General features: G+C 47.6%; 8 protein-coding genes across 8 annotated transcripts in view; 5 read left to right on the plus strand and 3 right to left on the minus strand.

The window, feature by feature from the left end:
- Positions 1-804, plus strand: part of CNBM1220 (hypothetical protein) — a gene marked incomplete at both ends in the record, with an annotated part of 4434 nt that extends 3630 nt beyond the window's left edge. The window contains 3 exons of the mRNA XM_767110.1: positions 1-221; positions 318-436; positions 566-804. The exon at positions 1-221 is cut by the window's left edge and continues 282 nt beyond it. Coding sequence (XP_772203.1) covers positions 1-221; positions 318-436; positions 566-804 — 579 coding nt within the window. The remainder of the gene's footprint in view (positions 222-317; positions 437-565) is intronic.
- A 249-nt stretch (positions 805-1053) lies between these two features.
- Positions 1054-2182, plus strand: CNBM1230 (hypothetical protein; the record flags this gene model as incomplete). The annotated part of the gene is made up of 7 exons (XM_767111.1): positions 1054-1114; positions 1173-1250; positions 1334-1404; positions 1476-1635; positions 1696-1984; positions 2034-2061; positions 2117-2182. 7 exons carry the CDS (start codon positions 1054-1056, stop codon positions 2180-2182), a joined length of 753 nt encoding a protein of 250 aa, XP_772204.1.
- Positions 2183-3138: 956 nt separating this feature from the next.
- On the plus strand, positions 3139-4417 carry CNBM1240 (hypothetical protein; the record flags this gene model as incomplete). The annotated part of the gene is made up of 3 exons (XM_767112.1): positions 3139-3342; positions 3398-4141; positions 4199-4417. The coding sequence occupies 3 exons, from the start codon at positions 3139-3141 to the stop codon at positions 4415-4417; spliced, it is 1167 nt and encodes a 388-aa protein (XP_772205.1).
- A 1335-nt stretch (positions 4418-5752) lies between these two features.
- On the minus strand, positions 5753-10283 carry CNBM1250 (hypothetical protein; the record flags this gene model as incomplete). The annotated part of the gene is made up of 18 exons (XM_767113.1): positions 5753-6473; positions 6531-6744; positions 6806-6812; positions 6871-6945; positions 7003-7091; positions 7148-7175; positions 7225-7503; positions 7555-7644; positions 7698-7824; positions 7883-7978; positions 8034-8102; positions 8239-8290; positions 8339-8546; positions 8610-8629; positions 8683-8857; positions 8911-9939; positions 9991-10187; positions 10256-10283. The coding sequence occupies 18 exons, from the start codon at positions 10281-10283 to the stop codon at positions 5753-5755; spliced, it is 3504 nt and encodes a 1167-aa protein (XP_772206.1).
- A 1681-nt stretch (positions 10284-11964) lies between these two features.
- Positions 11965-12790, plus strand: CNBM1260 (hypothetical protein; the record flags this gene model as incomplete). The annotated part of the gene is made up of 5 exons (XM_767114.1): positions 11965-12436; positions 12507-12547; positions 12599-12608; positions 12676-12697; positions 12751-12790. The coding sequence occupies 5 exons, from the start codon at positions 11965-11967 to the stop codon at positions 12788-12790; spliced, it is 585 nt and encodes a 194-aa protein (XP_772207.1).
- An 888-nt stretch (positions 12791-13678) lies between these two features.
- CNBM1270 (hypothetical protein) lies at positions 13679-15203 on the minus strand (the record flags this gene model as incomplete). Its single annotated transcript, XM_767115.1, has 5 exons — positions 13679-14574; positions 14629-14729; positions 14794-14847; positions 14922-14992; positions 15057-15203. 5 exons carry the CDS (start codon positions 15201-15203, stop codon positions 13679-13681), a joined length of 1269 nt encoding a protein of 422 aa, XP_772208.1.
- Positions 15204-16179: 976 nt separating this feature from the next.
- On the minus strand, positions 16180-16682 carry CNBM1280 (hypothetical protein; the record flags this gene model as incomplete). The annotated part of the gene is made up of 4 exons (XM_767116.1): positions 16180-16199; positions 16251-16305; positions 16364-16522; positions 16584-16682. 4 exons carry the CDS (start codon positions 16680-16682, stop codon positions 16180-16182), a joined length of 333 nt encoding a protein of 110 aa, XP_772209.1.
- Positions 16683-17190: 508 nt separating this feature from the next.
- The window catches only part of CNBM1290 (hypothetical protein), a gene marked incomplete at both ends in the record, with an annotated part of 686 nt that continues 376 nt past the window's right edge, over positions 17191-17500 (plus strand). The window contains 2 exons of the mRNA XM_767117.1: positions 17191-17380; positions 17442-17500. The exon at positions 17442-17500 is cut by the window's right edge and continues 43 nt beyond it. Coding sequence (XP_772210.1) covers positions 17191-17380; positions 17442-17500 — 249 coding nt within the window. The remainder of the gene's footprint in view (positions 17381-17441) is intronic.

The following is a 17500-nucleotide window of genomic DNA, read 5'->3' on the forward strand; positions in this document are numbered from 1 at the left end:
ATGTATGGCGAGCTAGGAAACAGGGTCTACGGCAGAGTACAACGGTTAATTGCCGAGATCACCAATGAACACAAAGATGGAGGGGTGATGAAGGGCGTCATGGGTCATCTGTGGGCGGTGTGGGCTGAGGCTGTTTCAGCACATAGGACATTCTGGGATGATGGCGGCGGAGGTGCTGAGAGGGTAAGGATGGCGCTGGATAAAGGCATCAACTCGACAAGGTAAGTTTATGCCCACGAAAGCTAGTGTCACACTAGTGTCCGAGCGCCGCTGATGGATGATTTTTCATCATTAAATTTTGCGTGCTAACCTCACAGTGGAAGATACTCTGCGGCGCTCTGGATGCTCTACATCGAGTTTGAAGCGCTTATGGGGCGGCATCAGACGGCTAAGCAGCTCTGCTATCGTGCAGTGTCTACGCTGGGTGGATGTAAAGGTAGGTTGCTGTCGTTCCTGCACTTGTACAAAATCATCATCATAGTCGACAACCCGCTCCATCATTAATCCCATCAAGACGCTATCCAACGTAAAAAATATGTGCAGGATCGCTGATTGATTACTGCAGCTCTCTATCTTTTGCCATTTTCCCTCCCGCTGAGATCGCACTTTTCGACACGTGAGCTGAAAGAATGGGCCGAACTCATGGTCGAGCGTGGTCTTCGGCTGCGAATACCATTTGAACTGTTCTGGTCGACGGAAGAAAAAGAAGAAAGCGAACGTGCGATTGTGTTGCCCGAGGACGAGGAGCTTGCAGAAGACGAATTACGGTTCCTGAGCGAACGACAAGCTTTGAAACCGTATTAAGCAAGGCATGATGTACTTTGTGGTTTCCAGGACACCCCTTCCTTTAAGAACAGAGCCGAAAGGAGGTCTTCTAGATCCGAATGAAATTTGTGGAAGGTGGAGATCAAATGAGATTCAAGAGGCTGACATGTCAATCAAGCCTTTTAAAACCACCCAGCTCCTTGATGCACCCTTCTTCAATTCAAAAAAATTGAATTAACAAACTAGCCCCCCCCATCTCCTATATCTTGCTCGTTTCTAATACATAAGATGGCCCCAATTACCATCAAGGCAAGAGGTATCCTCTTCGATCTCGACGGTACTTTGATCAGTGAACAGTTTACTTGTAATACTTCTTGGGTTTTCCAATATCTGACCTTGCATGGCAGGCTCGACAACGATATGCGAGTCTGTATGGCATAAGTGGGCGGAAGTGTACCCCGTCGATCTTACAGAGGTGTTCAAGAGTACGTGCGAACGCCTATCCTGAGCGATTGATGGCTGAGCCGTTGTCTTGATCCGCATGACGAGCTGATCCGTTCCCTGACAGGTTCTCACGGTATCAGGACCAGAGAACTGCTGCGCCACTGGCTCAACATCACTGATCCGGTGGAGCTTGAGGTACGTATCCTACCAGTGACACTGGGTCCGACCGTCATCGAGACTGCTGATGGGATGGTGTCACATATTAGACAGCCACTGAGAAGTTTGAGACCGACGTACTCAAAGAGGCCCAACGGCTTGCGTCGATTGGTAAAGGTGGAATTACTTTACTCCCCGGGGTTGAGAAGCTCTTACTAGCCCTCAATGCAGCCTCTAAGGATGCTGCGAGATGGGCTATTGTCACTTCTGGTACGTTTGTTTATCAACTTCTTCCGTCCTAACGAACCACTGATCGATCACTTATTTCAGCGACCAATGCGTATGCCACCAATGCCATCACCACTCTTTCTCTCCCCAGGACTTCTCATCTTATCACCGCAGATGAGGTTTCACAAGGCAAGCCCCACCCCGAGCCATACATCATGGGTGCTGCAGCCCTTGGATTGAAGCCAACAGACTGTATCGTCTTTGAGGATGCCCCATCAGGAGTGAAAGCAGGAGTTGCGAGTGGCGCACGAGTGGTTGCGGTTTGCACCAGTCACAAAAGGTCAGCTTTGGAGGGATTAGGTGCGCATTTGATCGTTGAGAACCTTTCAGAGTAAGCATACACGCCTTCTCTTTCGTACATGAGCTGACAGAGCATCTAGCATCAATCTTGACACTGAAGGGGACGAGGTTACTATCATATTTCCCAACTAATTATCATCATACGTACATCAAATTTATCTAGGGTTATCAGTGGGATCATCTGAATTACTGCTTCCATCGTTCGGTATGCTACATTTTGCATCAGTGAGCAACAAGAGCCTTGCTTTCGTCTAGTGTATACGTAAAAGAAGATCGGCATGAGCATGCTTCACCTCGGTCATCACCGACGTGACATTTTTGGCACCCAGGGCTCTGGCGGACTCTTTCGTTTGTAGGGCGAACATCCAAGGGAACAGGCTGAAGGTCATGGGCTGGACGCCCAAGTATACCACTGATAACTTGTTCATTCAAGTGGAAGAGGAGGCAAGGTATATTTCGCAACAGCTGGATCGATCTTAATTATTGGAAATTGAAGATTGTAAGGAATGGGTAAGAATTTAGTCTCTGATAGCCAGAACAGATTAGTTAGTAGTTGCATATCGGTTCCTCTGCTTTTTAGATTTTCCCCTGCCCATTTACTGTAATTAAAGGTTAATAAAATCGATTGTTAAGTAAGCTTTTGAAAATCGCCCCGTCGATTTTTGAGGTTATTTAACCATCAATTTTTCTTTATAAATAAGGTTAATTATGAAACATCAACAGGAAAAGTCGATCTCCTGCTGGCATCGATTTTCTACGATTTATATCGATTTTTGTCTGATGCCATGAATTGAAACTCCTTGGGTCTCGTCGCGTCTTTCCTGGGGACAGAAGAGCTTCCCCCACGCAGTACAATCTATAACGTTACGTGGGACTCCGCTTGAGCGTGTTACAACAGCTAAATCGCCGATTTTTCTAAAAATCGATTAAAAAAAATCGATGCGTGAGCACCCCCTCACCTGTCCCGATCTCAGTGCGTACCCTTTGCCGATCCTTCTATTTGATTCCGCGGGCTTCCACGTCGACAAGGACGTTTTTGCTGTGCCAGCACATCAATGTTGAGTTTGCCACCTGACTTCCACATTCTTTATTATACGTACACGCCTTCTTTTCCCATTTCCCTTTCTTTTTCTTGTTGTAACATTAGTACCCCGCCACGTCATCGCACCTATTTCCACTCTCGCAATGGCTACCGCTGTCGCTTCCCCTTCCTTACTCTCCCCTATTCCTTCTACTTCCAAACGCTCTGCCCCTTCTCCTTCATCATCACAACCTGTCAAGCGTCCTCGTCAATCTAGTTCATCATCCAAGGATGAGGACGAGGTAGCCGCAAGTGATGAAGAGCTGGATGAAGAAACTCGTGCAAAGCTGGCCCGCAAAGAAGCTAGAGTGAGTATTCTTCCTTTGTCAATCGATGGGACGCGTTTTAACTCTCCTAATGTAGACCATCCGTAATCGCGAATCAGCTCAAAGATCGCGTAACGCCCGCAAAGCCCATGTTGCATGGCTAGAGAAGCGCGTAGTCGAGTTGGAGGCAGAAAATCGCTCTCTGAAAGGAGAGCCACCAACGTCGACGGATCCGGTTCCGACTGCGGCTACGCCCGAGCCCGCCGCACAGCCTCCTGCGCGAGAAGCTTCCACAGAGCACGACGTATTGTCCTTCGCCAACGACCTTGGTATCCCAGCAGAAGTTGTCAGCAGTGGTGTAAGCTTGTCGAACGTCGCGCCTCCTCCATCGAGCGTAGATGTAGACGTCAAGCCCATCATCGAGCCTTCACCTCTCACACTCGCATCGCCTGCTGTGGTGTTGACCTCGAATGACGACCTAATGGCAATCAAGACGGAGAACGCAAACCTGAGGCAAAGAGTAACATTGCTGGAGAACCTCGTTAAGCAGGTCGTGGCCATTGCCAATTTCAGCCCGCCTGTCCCTTCTACATCTCAACGAACCCCAGTCAACCAGTTTGCATCATTACCTGCGCAATCGTCTCTTGATTGGTCGTCAACGCTCTCGGCGACATCCATTCTGCCTGCTGGTCTTTCTTCTACCCTTTCGCCTGGCCTTCCTGCCCGTAACTCTACTGTCTCCACCACCTCGGCTTCTCAGCTTCCACACCTTGCCCAGACCTCTCAACCGGAGCTGGCGTCTTCCCGAAATGTATCGAACTCCGTCGCTTGCCACTCAGCAGTAGTGGCGACTACATCAGCACCTCTTATCAAAGGGAGGCTTGGTGTGGCCCTGCAGCGGGCGAGGGGGAATTATTCGATGCACTCTTTGGCGTTGGCGTTGGCGAAGGACGAGAAGCGGATGGCGCAGGTAGCGAGGTTAATCATCGCCTTGGCGAGACACAAGGGCTGGATATCTCACCCTCAACAATCCAATCAGTCCCTGAACATGGCGTGGAAGGGATGCTTGGAAGGGAGGAAATGCAGGCAGCGGTCGAGAGTTGGGATGAGGCGATGAAGGCGTTGATTGAGGATCTTGAGGGAGGGCAGAAGGAGGAGAAGGCCGGTGACAGAGAGGAAGAGCTGAAAGGGATGGAATGGTTGAACGTTGAGAGGGGTATTATGGCTTGAAGAAGAAACAAAATAACACTTTTCTACGTACACACCAAATTTACATACATATAGCTGTCGACCATCGGCCACGACATTCGTCCTGCCATCAAACCGACCAATTCCGACTTCCTTTGGTGTTTCAATCCTCATTTTCCGTGGCCCATTCTAGGGAACCACTATTACCGCAGCTCGCCGACCCCTATTTCTCCGTAATTTTCACCCGCTCCCGAAAGGTTTGAGCCGTGATCACGTGAGTGGGGAACGAAGCTGTATCGATAATGTGTTTCCAAGTGAGGGTTTTCAGGAGGGTGTCGAGAGAGTGCTGAAGGGACGGGGAACTGCAAGGGGCGAGAGTAGTTCAATGCTGTCGGTTCGCGTAGCGATGCTTTTTTTGTATCAACATTCACCTAGATAGATTGAAGTGAAATGTATATACTTGATTCTTCACTGTTGCTCGATCGTCAATAGGGCATATCCGAATCAAGGAAGTTCCAATTTTTTTTAAATCAGCCCTGGTAATGAGAGGGTTTACATTGGTATCGCTGCTACGTGGTGATTATTTGAATTTCGCGCGAGGGCATGCTATGTAGGGCTTGAGGGGAAGGTCCACCAGTGCGCCAAATGAAAGGGCCATCTGTCTCCTTCCAGCTCTGACTCAGTGGCTCAACGGATACGGTGAGTGAGACGTTTAGCCAGCGCTAAAACAGATCGACTCCTCCAGGATCCGGTATTTGGCTTGCGCCTTTCGAGAGGTACATACGTAGCGACTACGGTACCCATAGATATGAGGTGAGCCTACTTCTTCCTACTAACCCTTACTCTTTCACCCTATGGGCAGCTCGACCTCTTTACAAGTTCCTTAGATCACGCCCTTGGGTGTAGTGAGAATAGAGAAGAAATAGATGTCGAGAGGACTGTTGAGTTGAATCGGAATGCTTCCACTAGTGGGGCTGTCAGCGAAGTGGATGACGATAGAAAGGCTTAATTATCGTATGTTCAAGGGGATGATCTCGCCTTTGGATTGAGTACTTGTGACAATTTTGATGTATAATGCGTTTTTGCTGGAGCCAAAATTATGTGCATAGGACTTTCATGTTTGAGTCGGTAGATAACGTGTATAATATATATCTCATGCACTCCTGTTATAAATAATAAAATGATACAACAATTATATACCTGCGTCTGCCAGATTTCTGCAGTAAGCGATTATTCTCCAGCGATAACCCAGAGTTAGTGATCTTTATCTCCCCCTATAATCCATCCACCCGCTGGTTATCTCTAGCCCCATGTCCTTGCCCCATTCATCGAAGAATTCCTGCAGCCCATCTTGTGCTTCGTCTGCATCCTTCGAAGTAGAACTCTCCTTTGATAAGTTCTCAGTTTGACTTTCTATTGATATATCGGGAACAACAAGACCCGCTTTATTTTCCGCGCGATCAAGAGGCGTCATTAAGTCCGTCAAGGACGTCTTTGGTTCCATACCCCGATGCCCTACTCCTCTTATACTATTTTCACCTGTGGGCTTTGGAGATTGCCCATTGCGTTCCCCATCTTCGGGTTTACCGTTATTAAACCAAGTACGAACAGAGTACAATTGCTCATTATCAGGGCATCGCCCACTGCTATTGAAGTCTGAGAGGAATTCTCGATCCCAGGTGTGGGGGAAAAGGTCATTGAGAACCTTTGCTGTCGAAGGATTGGTCGATGACGAGTTGGTGGACCTCAAATTCTGTGTACTGTCTTGACCGAAACCACCTTGGGCGCTTGACCCGCTTTCTGAGGCTACCTCGGGACTTGCAAAGCTCGAAGGACTGCTATGATGGGATTCGCCACTTCCCGCGAGACTATCCATCTCCTCGACCAAGCGGCTATGGAAAAAGGTGAGTCGCATAACCGATTGATCATTTTGGAGATCTAGCTCTCCAGTTGCTATGGCGTTCTCGATGAGTTCCGGGACAGATCTGGATTTTATGTCAGTTTCTACAGGACCTGGTAAAAGTTACTACAATCTAGCTCACACAGGAGGCCAATGCGACAAGACAGCTTTTAACGCTGCTTCATCATCCTTCTTTTCTTGTTCTCTCCTCCTTGCCGCTTCAGTCATCTTTGGGGTTTGAGAAGGAGGTCTAGAGGCTACGCGCTCTTTGTAGGCTGCCAGCTGGGCGGGAGTAGGTGTGAGGCGTTCCATAGTGACCATGATCTTATCCAGTACGTCTGCAACATCTGCCCAAGCTATGTAAAAGTATACGTTAGCCCTTTAGTATTGGAACTGTCCAGTTCTATGAGCGCTCACCCCATCCCTGTGATGAACGCGAGGGTCAGTTATACACGTCAGTCATATACATGGTGGTCACTCACAACTTGATAAAGTGCTTCTATGCAGCAATTCATTTCCTCCTGTTTTTTCTCCCAAGTCCAGTCATATCCTCCCGGCTAATTTATGATCAGCCGCACTGCTCAAATTAATCGTATAAATGCGTAGTCACATACAGTATCATCTGGATAGCCTTGTTCGTTGGTCGGGACTTCCGCTAAAAATTGTGCGGTGGCAATGAGCTCACGTAGGAGTAGCATCGCGGCTGTAAAATTCGTCATTTCGTGTTCAATAGCCGTACACACCCTTCTGAAAACTTACTTTGGATGGTTCCGGTAGGCATCAAAGCCTAAGGAATGCGTGAGAAAATGGCTCCCGAAGAGCGAAAGATGACACACCTTGAACATTCCGACTTGTGCTCTACAACTCCTTAGCATTATATCTATGCTCTGCGAGCTCAGATCCTCCAATATTTGTACATGACTTTGCGCCGTAGTCCAGACTCCGCGCGCCTCGTCTCTTGACTCGTCATTTAAAGTTTTGTAGGGATCCGGATGATCTTGGCTGGCGGCAATGTAGGCGGAAGAAAGCGTCTTACGGAACTCCAATTGCTCGCGAATGAGCTGATGAATGAGGAGTAGAAGGAACGGGGAGGAAAGACGAAGATTAGAGAAATACTATAATAGAAATCATTATGAGCCCAAAAGTATTTGCGTCTCAAAACTTACGTTGAGAGGAGAGAAAGCCAAAATGTCATTATTAGGGCAAGAACTCAGAACACGGGTAACTTGTGGGTTCATATCTTTATCAAAAGCGTCCTAAAGAGCAGAGTATTAGTTATACTACTGCAGCTTCATAATATCGGACTCACGATGTCCCTCCAGATTCTTTGTACATGATTACAAAATTCGACTACATCAACAGCACCCTTTATTTTGCTAGGTATCGAGAGTGACGTCGCAATATCTCTTCCAATGAGGGTAATGCGATAATAACACCTGGAAATGGGCTTGTCAGGAATGGCATATTCTAAAAGAATGATATAAATAGACGAACGAAAGACAGAAAGAGAGCGCGTTGAAAGAAGATATTGGTAAGAGATTTGTAACGCTGAGTAGCCAATTTCCGGCGGCGTCCATGTCTGCCTTGGGTCTACTCTTGTTATTAATTGTATCATAGGATTGGCTCAACAAGCAAAAAAGCTCACACCCTTGGTTCGTTCCCCGATGCAGCGGCCCAGAAAGCATCTCCAATAAGATGAGCCCAGAATAGACGCCTAATATGCTGATCAGTTACGACGTTCATAACGGACACAAAAGTCGTCCGCTACTTGCCTCTGTTTCATTTTGAGCTGGATTAGAGACATTGGTAACTCATCGCTGTCCGTGATGATAGGCTGATTCGAACCCCACATGAGACCAAGAACTTGCATCTGCTGCGTGATTGCGTTGTGTATCATGTGTCCTGGAAGCAAATGAAGTCAACACTTCATAATAACCCATGAGGACTTACCCTCCATGTAATGTGTTGGTGCATCTACCGTATCATCTGTCATAAGCATGAGTTGTATATATAACGTCAGCGCTTGGACACCGGTGATGCTGGGCTTGCGTAGGATGCCATTAGTATCTATGAGCCGTTTCGTGCGTTCGAGCAAAGCTTTGCAGGCAGCAAGACGAGCCCTACCCCAGTGAGCGCGAGCTTGTGTACCGGGGACGAACTGCACATTATGACTATTAGCCATTCACTGGTATAACCAATGTCATGGATGGCATGGACTCACAGTACCATTAGCCTGAATGACTTTAGATCACTCGTTAGCGAGCTGGTCCTATGGTAATGATATGGATGCTCACCTTTCGGGGCCGTTTCGGCCTTTTCTGGTGATAATCCAAGCACAACAGGTGAATCAGAATATCTTGCTCCCCATGCTTCAATCGCTGAACACAATACTTCTTGGGCCGGTGTCATTCGATCCGACCTCTGTCCTGCTCGCATCCATTCGAGGTAGAATGATTCCGGTAAGATGGCCTAGTTAGTAAGGTTAGCTTCACTAATCCATGAATCATATAGATATCACTGACTGGGTATGAAAAATGAACAGCTTGGAAAAAGGTCTTGACCAGGTGCCGACTGAGCTCCATTCCCAACGCCCTGTCAGCCAGCTTTTCCTGAACCGCCTCCTTCTTCCCCCAACGCACAATCCTCCAATCCTCTTCTTCGGTATAGAGCTGCCAAGGATCTTTCCGACGGACTAGGACCTTCTCGCTAGGAGCTGAGCTGGATGAAGGTGATACTCCACGAGATCGTTTCTTAGTTTGTGCATTATCGTGCGGGGGAAGGGAGAGGAAGTCGGAAACGAGCTGTTGATATTCTGGCGACTGACCAGAAGACAAACTTTCCGCAATGGATCTGGTATATGAGTCGACTAAAAGGGGGGCTGATGCGCCCTTGTGGTTCAGAGGGGCATTTCCGAGAAACTGTCCATTTCCAGACTTATTAGGAGGTGGAACAGGAGATTTAGTAACAGGAGTCCTTCCAGAGGGCTCAGCGTGTTCCATCATTTCTCTCGAATGATCTGAGAACGACCACCATATGGGGGCAGATCCCTGTTTCTCATCCAGTGAAGTCTCTGGGGGGTGCGAGAGGTTTATTAAAGGTGTAGTAGGAGCCGTCGAAGGAGGCAGGAAGGGGGGTACAGTGATGGAATTTGGGCCGACCGTATTGGTTGGGAGACTTTCGGTAGGCAGTATGGGAGGATCAAAAGGCGTCCATGAATTGGGACCAAGCCCAAGCAGCGAGGTCATATCGGGCACAGAAGCTGCACAATTCAACTCGAGGATCTCTGGCGGCAGACTATTGTTAACATCTGAAACTGGTTGGACGAGTGGTGATGGCTGTAAAGGAGTTGCGATTATAAAATCCTCCGCAATCCATGGATTAAAACCCGGCCACATTGGGGCACTTCCAGATGTTCCACCTGCAGGGGTGTGCGAAGGCTCTCCGACAGGCTCTGCATCGCCTCCTGATGTCTCTCCTCCATCACCTCCAAATTTCTGTCGGGCTTCATCAATCCTTCGCCCTCCTTTCTTCGGTTTAGAAGGGTTGAGGATCTGATTGGTGGTACACTTAAGCCCTTTGTTCTTGCAATTAGTACAACACACTTCAGGATTCTGTCGGACAAGATCTGCAAGAGGTATATCCTCTGGAGAAGGTGAATTTGCTGAGGTCGATGAGTTGGTGTCTCCGGCAATGGAACTGTCAGGCCGGTCTGCTGATTGGGCATGGATTGACTGGAGAAGAGGAGCAAGGTCGCACTTGACTCGCCTGTGTTTACAAGCGTCACACGCGACGTTTTGGCCTGCGTTTGTGAATGACGATAAGATTAGAGAAGGGAGATCTAATCTAGGATCTGGGATTAGGACTTACGTCGCTTCTTCTTGGGTTCTTCCGGCATGGTGTGGGTGGGGATTCGTGTGACGGTGCGGGGGTTTGTGGTGTTGTATATAATGCTTTCGCTGGGAAGCAGGCTCAGCGCTCGAAGCCCGGCGATCCGCACAGCAAAATGTTATGACATGCACCTTTGTGACTCGGACTTCTTCCAGCATGACCGCCGAAGCCGACGAGCTTCTCTAATTATAGCACGTTATATAATCCCCCCGGCCGGCGGACACAACCCGTGCCTGAAATCGTCCTGGTCTTACTTCCCTTTATTGACATGGCAAGTAAACTAATATCCCTGCTGCGCTTTGGCTATCCTGGCACTGTATCCCGAGTCGAGACGTCATTCGATGTACCAATAATCTTGCAACCACATCTGCAGAAGATACACCATGACCCACCAAATGTTACATCCCATACATATACATATTTGAAACTCATGTCGTATGTATAATCAGCTTCTAATGCTCGCTAATAACAGACATGCATCGTTCGTCGCGTAACCAACTAAACGACAGCGCTAGTGATTAGCAGTCAAACAGCCAGACCATGATGGCAATTTCCCTTCATGTTATAGAGGAGCTTGTTGAAGCTTGTAGACCCGTTCTCCATTTTTACTGAGACGAATGTTCCATCCGTACCATCCACGTACCCTGGGTTTCCCAGTGTATTCGTGTCAACAGTGCTAGACCACGCGCTGCGGCTTCAGGCAGGTCGCGCCTGTCAGCGTCTTTTTGTTGGCGGCAGTTTCCCATGTTTCAACGTCAACACCAGTGACAGTAATAGGGAAGGACTTGGCAACTCTTCAGAAGTCTGAATAATTCGAAGTGCTTGGTTAGGAAAGCTCTGGATATGTAGCATCCGACATTGCCTGCTGTGGCGATGGGATGATTCAGCTTGTATTTGCGTGGGTACACGGGGTTAGCGGAAATGTATATAGGTGTATGAGTTAATCAGCGTCCATCTGTTTCATGAATTCGTCGTTCCACTGCAATAGCTGAGGACCGAAGGGTGATTCGGCGTTGAGGTGCGCCGAGCAGACGCAATAGTGACAATAACCTCATCCTCTGAGTTGAAAGGCTGGCTTGGGATGTGCTACCACTGTGGCATTCTGCAACGGTTGGCGTAGGATGTTGCACCCTCGAATCTGAAGTGTGGTGCTGCTCGCGCAACTCTTACAGGGAGAGAATTGGTTTGATGATTGTATAAATGGCATTTGGTCAAAATATGTAGGCTGCCTAATACCTGCAATGATTTGCTTCATTTTTGAGTAGGCTGGGAGGGTCTGAGGTTAATCAGTTTTTGTCTATTACATTGACTTGTCCGATGAAAATTACGCACAATTAAACAACTGACGATATTGGCGATCCGATTCGCAAAGAAAAGGTCCTAGCATAAACAGGACTTTTCTCATAATTTAATTAACTCGTGGTAAGCAGAATAATAATAAAGGCAGACTTTCAGTTCGTTGGATGGGAGTTCAACACCCTTCACCTAAAAAACAGCAGATGACTGAATGCCGAGAGGACACGAGCGCGATGTAATTGGCTGATCCGTTCAGTACAGTAATATGCCAAAGCATCATTCCCGGGGAATATCGCAAAATGACTGTGAAATAAGGGGAAGACGGCCGTCTTGGTGTTGAATGCGGAACATATGCATCGAATGCATGTATAAAAGTAGAGAAACCAGACAAGATGGTGGATGGGATTGCTGTAAATGCGCTTCGACGATTGGTTGCTTTGTGCCACACCTGTGATTTTGCCCTGAAATCGCCGAACACCATCTTCGTCGCTCTCCATACATCCTTCGTTATACACCTCATCTCGTCTCGTCAACTATACACAATGTCTCTTTTCATATCAGCACGTGTCCTTCGACTCTCCAGACCCGTCTCCCTTGCCAGGAGTTATGCCACCCCTCCCACTCCTTCCACAGCCCCCCTTCCCAAGGAGCAACCGGACGCCTCTTCTCCCCGCTACCTTCAACAGTCTCCAAACGTCCCTACAACCTGGTCCACAAACCAGAATCCCAAGCCTCATGCGTACGACAATGCGCGATTTGAACAAACTGCTTGGGAATATCAACCCAACAGGCCAAGCGCGATGGGAATGGTTGCAGAGGACCCTGTGAGGCTCGTTCAAGGAAGGAAGGCTGCTTGTGATGGTGGTGAGTCAATGGACGGATGCTGCTGGGTGGTAGATATTGGGATCAAAGGACTGACAGCTTATTTTTGTAGGTGGTGGTGCTCTTGGTCATCCCAAAATTTTTATCAATCTTGTGAGTCTTTGCCGTTGGATTTTGTCTGACTAGCGCTAATGTTCCAAACAGGATAAGCCCGGTATGTCGAATACACCTCTAGATGGAGAAAATGTGGAACTCTCGCTGACAAATTGTGACTCATCAAGGGCCCAAGGTTTGCGGCTACTGGTAAGCGTATGGATCAGTTCGGTAAAATGATTTGGCTAATAAGGACATCGCAGCGGTATTCGCTTCGAGCAAGCACATGACGCGCACCACTAGACTGTATCATATGGGGATGTTTTGGGACGGATGCATGGGCTATAGCATATACAGGGGCTGCCAAAAGTTATTGACAGCAGTGATTACTATGCCTTTCGACAAAAACCCCCAGTTAATGGCTTATCATTCTTTATGACAAATCGACAATCGACAGAACCACTACTTGGCTTTTTTGAGCCAGGGTCGCCATTTCCGGGTCCTTGGACATCCTCAAGTTTCGAACATGTGCCTTGTTGAATTCGTATTGGGGTCAATAACGATAGTGACTGAGAGGTTGCGGTTGCGGAAAACCGTTGGTTGGATCCTTGTGGCGAAGTTACACCGTGCCCTCGCTGTGATTGAGCTTTGCTTCGGAGCAATTAAGGAGTTCCTAGTTCAGCGGGCACCTTAGTACCATCTCCTTGCAAGCAGAAAACCAATATGGCGCTTCTCGCAGCTTGCAACTAATTATGCTCTGAATCTTTTTGGGACGGAAACCTCGGCGTTATCGGCGTGTACTTCCATATCTACAAATAACGCATATTCACAAGCCATATCGTCGACACCGGTATTCTTGAAACTAGATAGACTCGGAGCATCACTGGATGGTCCGCATTTTGTGCTTACTACGTGATCAAGCCGTAGGCCTCCCTATAATTATTAAGCGAAGATCTTCCATTTTGCTGTCTTCGTGTAGGTCAGAGCTGTAAGTCGATCAACGCCTTTTACTGATATCAAATTAACGAACCAAGAGGAAAGACAATTGAAGCAAAGGAATGTTGGGAGATAGGACTTATCATTATTTCAGAGACAGGCTCCCGCACAGGATTTTCTTTTCTTTCGGAGCCAAACCGTTTTTATTCAGAGTAGTGTCATGATGGGGCTAATTATAATGAAAGATACGATAAATTACACCCATGACCACATCTGCGTATCTCCAATTTGGACCTCTTCGTCGTCATACCATCGAACCCCCAACACATGGTTCTTCAGCCCCTGTCTAATATCGACTTTCGCCTCCCTACCTTCCTCTGCAACCCAAGCCTTCACAAGGTCACTCTGCGGATCTAACCCCCATATTTCTCCTTCTGTCCATGGGGCACCGGCATCTTTGACAGCTTTATCCAGCATTCTTAACATAGTAGATAGAAGAACTGGTGTCACATTGTGCACAAAGGTGATGGCAAGCTTGTTGGTTACCCAAGGATTAAACAAGGAGATCATAACGATGACTTCTTCACGCTTTTTGCCTTTTTTCTGCCTGAGCCTGAACCCAAAGGGGATTGGTTTCGTACGCCACGCTGGCTGACGGCTGAATGAACCCCAAACAGGGACCATGGTAAGCGTCCCTGGAGAAGCAGGATCCTGGATGAACGCAGCGTGATTGCTCGTATCAGTGTTCTCAAGCTTCTGACGATGTGATGCGGAAAGTATGTCGTAGACTGAAGACTCGAGATCTTCTTGCCAGATTGGCTCCCATTCCTTCTCCAACTTTCCGAGGCTTGTCTCAGCCACTGGTAGCAACTTCCACACCAGTCGATTATTCCATTCCTTTTTCGATTGAAATCCTTTCCCATCGAGGCCCATCGTACAGTGACCGTAGAATTCTACCGGTACGTCTGACCAGAGTATGGCGCCATTGGCTCGAGGGATATAAGGAATCAGTTCGGAAGGAATGGCTGGGGGCGGGTCACCCCATGCCGCACAAGGAAATAGAGGGAGGACATCGGAGGATGAGGAGGGGAAAACGGGTGAAGTGAGAATGTAATGTAGAAGACGAAGAAGGTGGGTTGCGTATCCTTGACCTGGCATAGCAAGTGAGCTCGGTGTCTTGGGATGCGTAAATGTAGGTTACTCACCTCGGTATTTCATGGGCGTTACCACCGCAGTGATATCATAATACCAACCAGCTTTCACATCTTCCTGACCTTTGCCCTTGACAAAGCATTTGGATCGGTGACTGTAACCAACAATTGAAGTACATTAGGTAGTGTTCGTTGGTTGTAGCAAAGCCCTAAACTTACGTCTCTAAAGAAGAATAGATTTCCCCATCATAGTCGTCTCGTCGAACGATCACCCTATTTGCCATGAACGGGTCAGCCATCTATCCCCAATACCCCATACTTATCGATCCACTGCAGAAAAAGCTTACCAGCATATGTCTCCATAATTCTGGGCCCATCCGGCTTCAGCTTTCTCTCTCTCCCCAATGTGGCAGAATTCCTATATTAAGTTTCATCAGGCGTGAATTACAGAAGCTGGCATCCTAATATACGGAAGTACTTACCTCAAAAGTCATTCCTTGTCTCCAAGAAACGACTTCATAGCATGCCTCGGCGTGCTTTATAGCTTGGTCATCATTGGCTACGCGAATTGTATAATCTTTTGGGTCCATTCTAGGCTTAGACAGCTTTGGTGTTTTGATAGATGTCATAATTTGTTGTCCTTCGATTACGGTTAAGTTGATGTTTGTGGGCTCTGATGATGGATATGGTATTTGGTTCCCCTAGGGGATGGGAAGCATTCTCATGCACAGTATTCAGAAACTACAAAAGAGCCGAAGAAGTTTTAATTGATCATCCACTCAATGGCCGCCCCAACTGTCTCTTCTCCTCATCAAAAGAACGTATGTCACCGCATGCCACCTTTTGCAAGTTCCTTTGATCTAACGCTGACATTATCATTAAGATCTTTAGCGTAGTCGGATACTGTTGGCTAAACAGATTGGCACCAGCTTCACAGCTAACTGCGATACAATGTTGTGTCATCTGATGATGTAGACAACTGACGTGAGAAGTATCCATTCACGGTCTAACGCGTTACGAATTCTACGTCGTACGTCAGTTCGGGGCATGCATTCCATGAGGAAACAGTTACTGACTGCTATGAGATCGTCCTTGCAACTCAACGGTGCCTCGAAATGCTCTTGTTCTGCTTCTTTAGTCATGTCGGAGAATGAAACACCTCATGGTGATGTTTGCGACTCGGCCCAGACGCTTGTGACTATCCACAGCCTCTTCAAGTCTCCATACATGTTTTGCGCGTGAATGTCAACGAGGTCATGGCATTAGACAATGTTTAAATTGCCATTCTCGTGTTCATGTAGCCTGTCTCTAACGATCATTTTTAGTAACCCCACACTAATGATTCAACCTTCTTCTCCAATTGTGGCCATGGTGTATGATGTTAACGTAGATGTCGAGGTGTGTCAATACCACGGAAGTTTCATCTGATACGTTTCAAATTTAATGAAGGTTGCTTTGGTACGAACCTCAGTAATTCATCGGCGATTATTCAGAAGAACCATTCTCGAGACCGAGATGCTTCGACAAAGTACTTTAGCACTGCTCAAAAACATTACGTTTAGAGGTCACTGCATAGCACTTCTAATACCTGAAATGTCCTCATATTTAAGCACTGGCCCCAGCAGCTAGTTAGACATTAGAAATTGCTTATAGAGGAAAAGCCAGGATGAACTTACCCTCGAGCTCGGCGAGGTACTGCTTAGAGGCCTCGTCATCGGACTTCTTGAGCATCTGAAATAATGTCAGATTTGTTCTCTTTGAATCCATGCAATGAAGACAGGCGACATACCTCAGTCAAAAGCTCAACGTACTTGGCCATAGCGTCCTCCTTGCTCATGCCAGCAATCTTCTTCCAGGCGTTGTACTTGGCCTTGCCGACAAAGTCGAACATGCCAGGAGCAGGACCGGAAACGTCACCCTCGTTAGCCTGCTTGAAGTGGGCGTAGAACTTATACGGACATGTAAGTTACGATCTCTGCGGTGAGTAGTGAGAAAGCGCAAGGACGCACAGCGAGCTTGTCATCCTGAGTAGGCTTGACGGGCCCGTCCTCGGGGAGACCCTTGACGATGGCTACGGCCTTATCGAACTGAGCCTTGGTGTTGACCATTGTGAATATGTGTTGATGAAGATGCAGATAGGGGTAGGCGCTGGAGTAGGGATCTCAGGCAGAGGTCGGAAAGGGAAGAGAAGAGAAGAGTTGGATGTGATCGAATGTGGTGGGGCGTCCGCAAGGACACTCGGCAACAATCCACCCGACCGCTGGGGAATATATTATGGCATTCAGGTACAGCAAGCCTAAAAGGGTGAGCAGATATAGCACACGCCTATAAAGATGTTAAATATCCAACCGTCACCACTTTCCTAGTAAATTTGCTTCCGACCTTCCGTTCCTAGATACGCGTCAAAAGCCAAGACGCGTAAATAAATTGCTTCGTTCAGACTCGCTGTTTCGGCACATACATATAATTAAAACACGCACCTCGTTCACTCAGCACAAACTGCAACTCCTCTACCTATCAGTATATAAAATGGACCAATCGCAGGTATGATCCTTTTTTAGCTGGATCCTGTCCAATCTAACATTCGCTCAGCTTCTCCCCAAATTTGTCGCCGAAATGGACGTCAAACTACTGTCTGACCGGGCAACTTTACCAACCCACGGTTCTGTTTTCGCCGCTGGTATGGACCTTTACGCTGCCGAACACAAGATTATCCCCGCCCGTGGACGTGCTCTTGTGGACCTTCAGCTTTCTATCGCGGTTCCTCAAGGACATTATGGTCGTATCGCACCCCGAAGCGGACTTGGTAAGTATTTTTTGTTGTAAAAGGTAAAGTAACAAGAGCCAGAGCTGATTGAGACATCTAGCTTCTAAGCATGGCATTCAGACCGGAGCTGGTGTTATTGACTCTGACTATCGAGGGCCT

Source organism: Cryptococcus neoformans, chromosome 13, assembly GCF_000149385.1.
Source record: "Cryptococcus neoformans var. neoformans B-3501A chromosome 13, whole genome shotgun sequence".
NCBI lineage: Eukaryota > Fungi > Basidiomycota > Tremellomycetes > Tremellales > Cryptococcaceae > Cryptococcus > Cryptococcus deneoformans.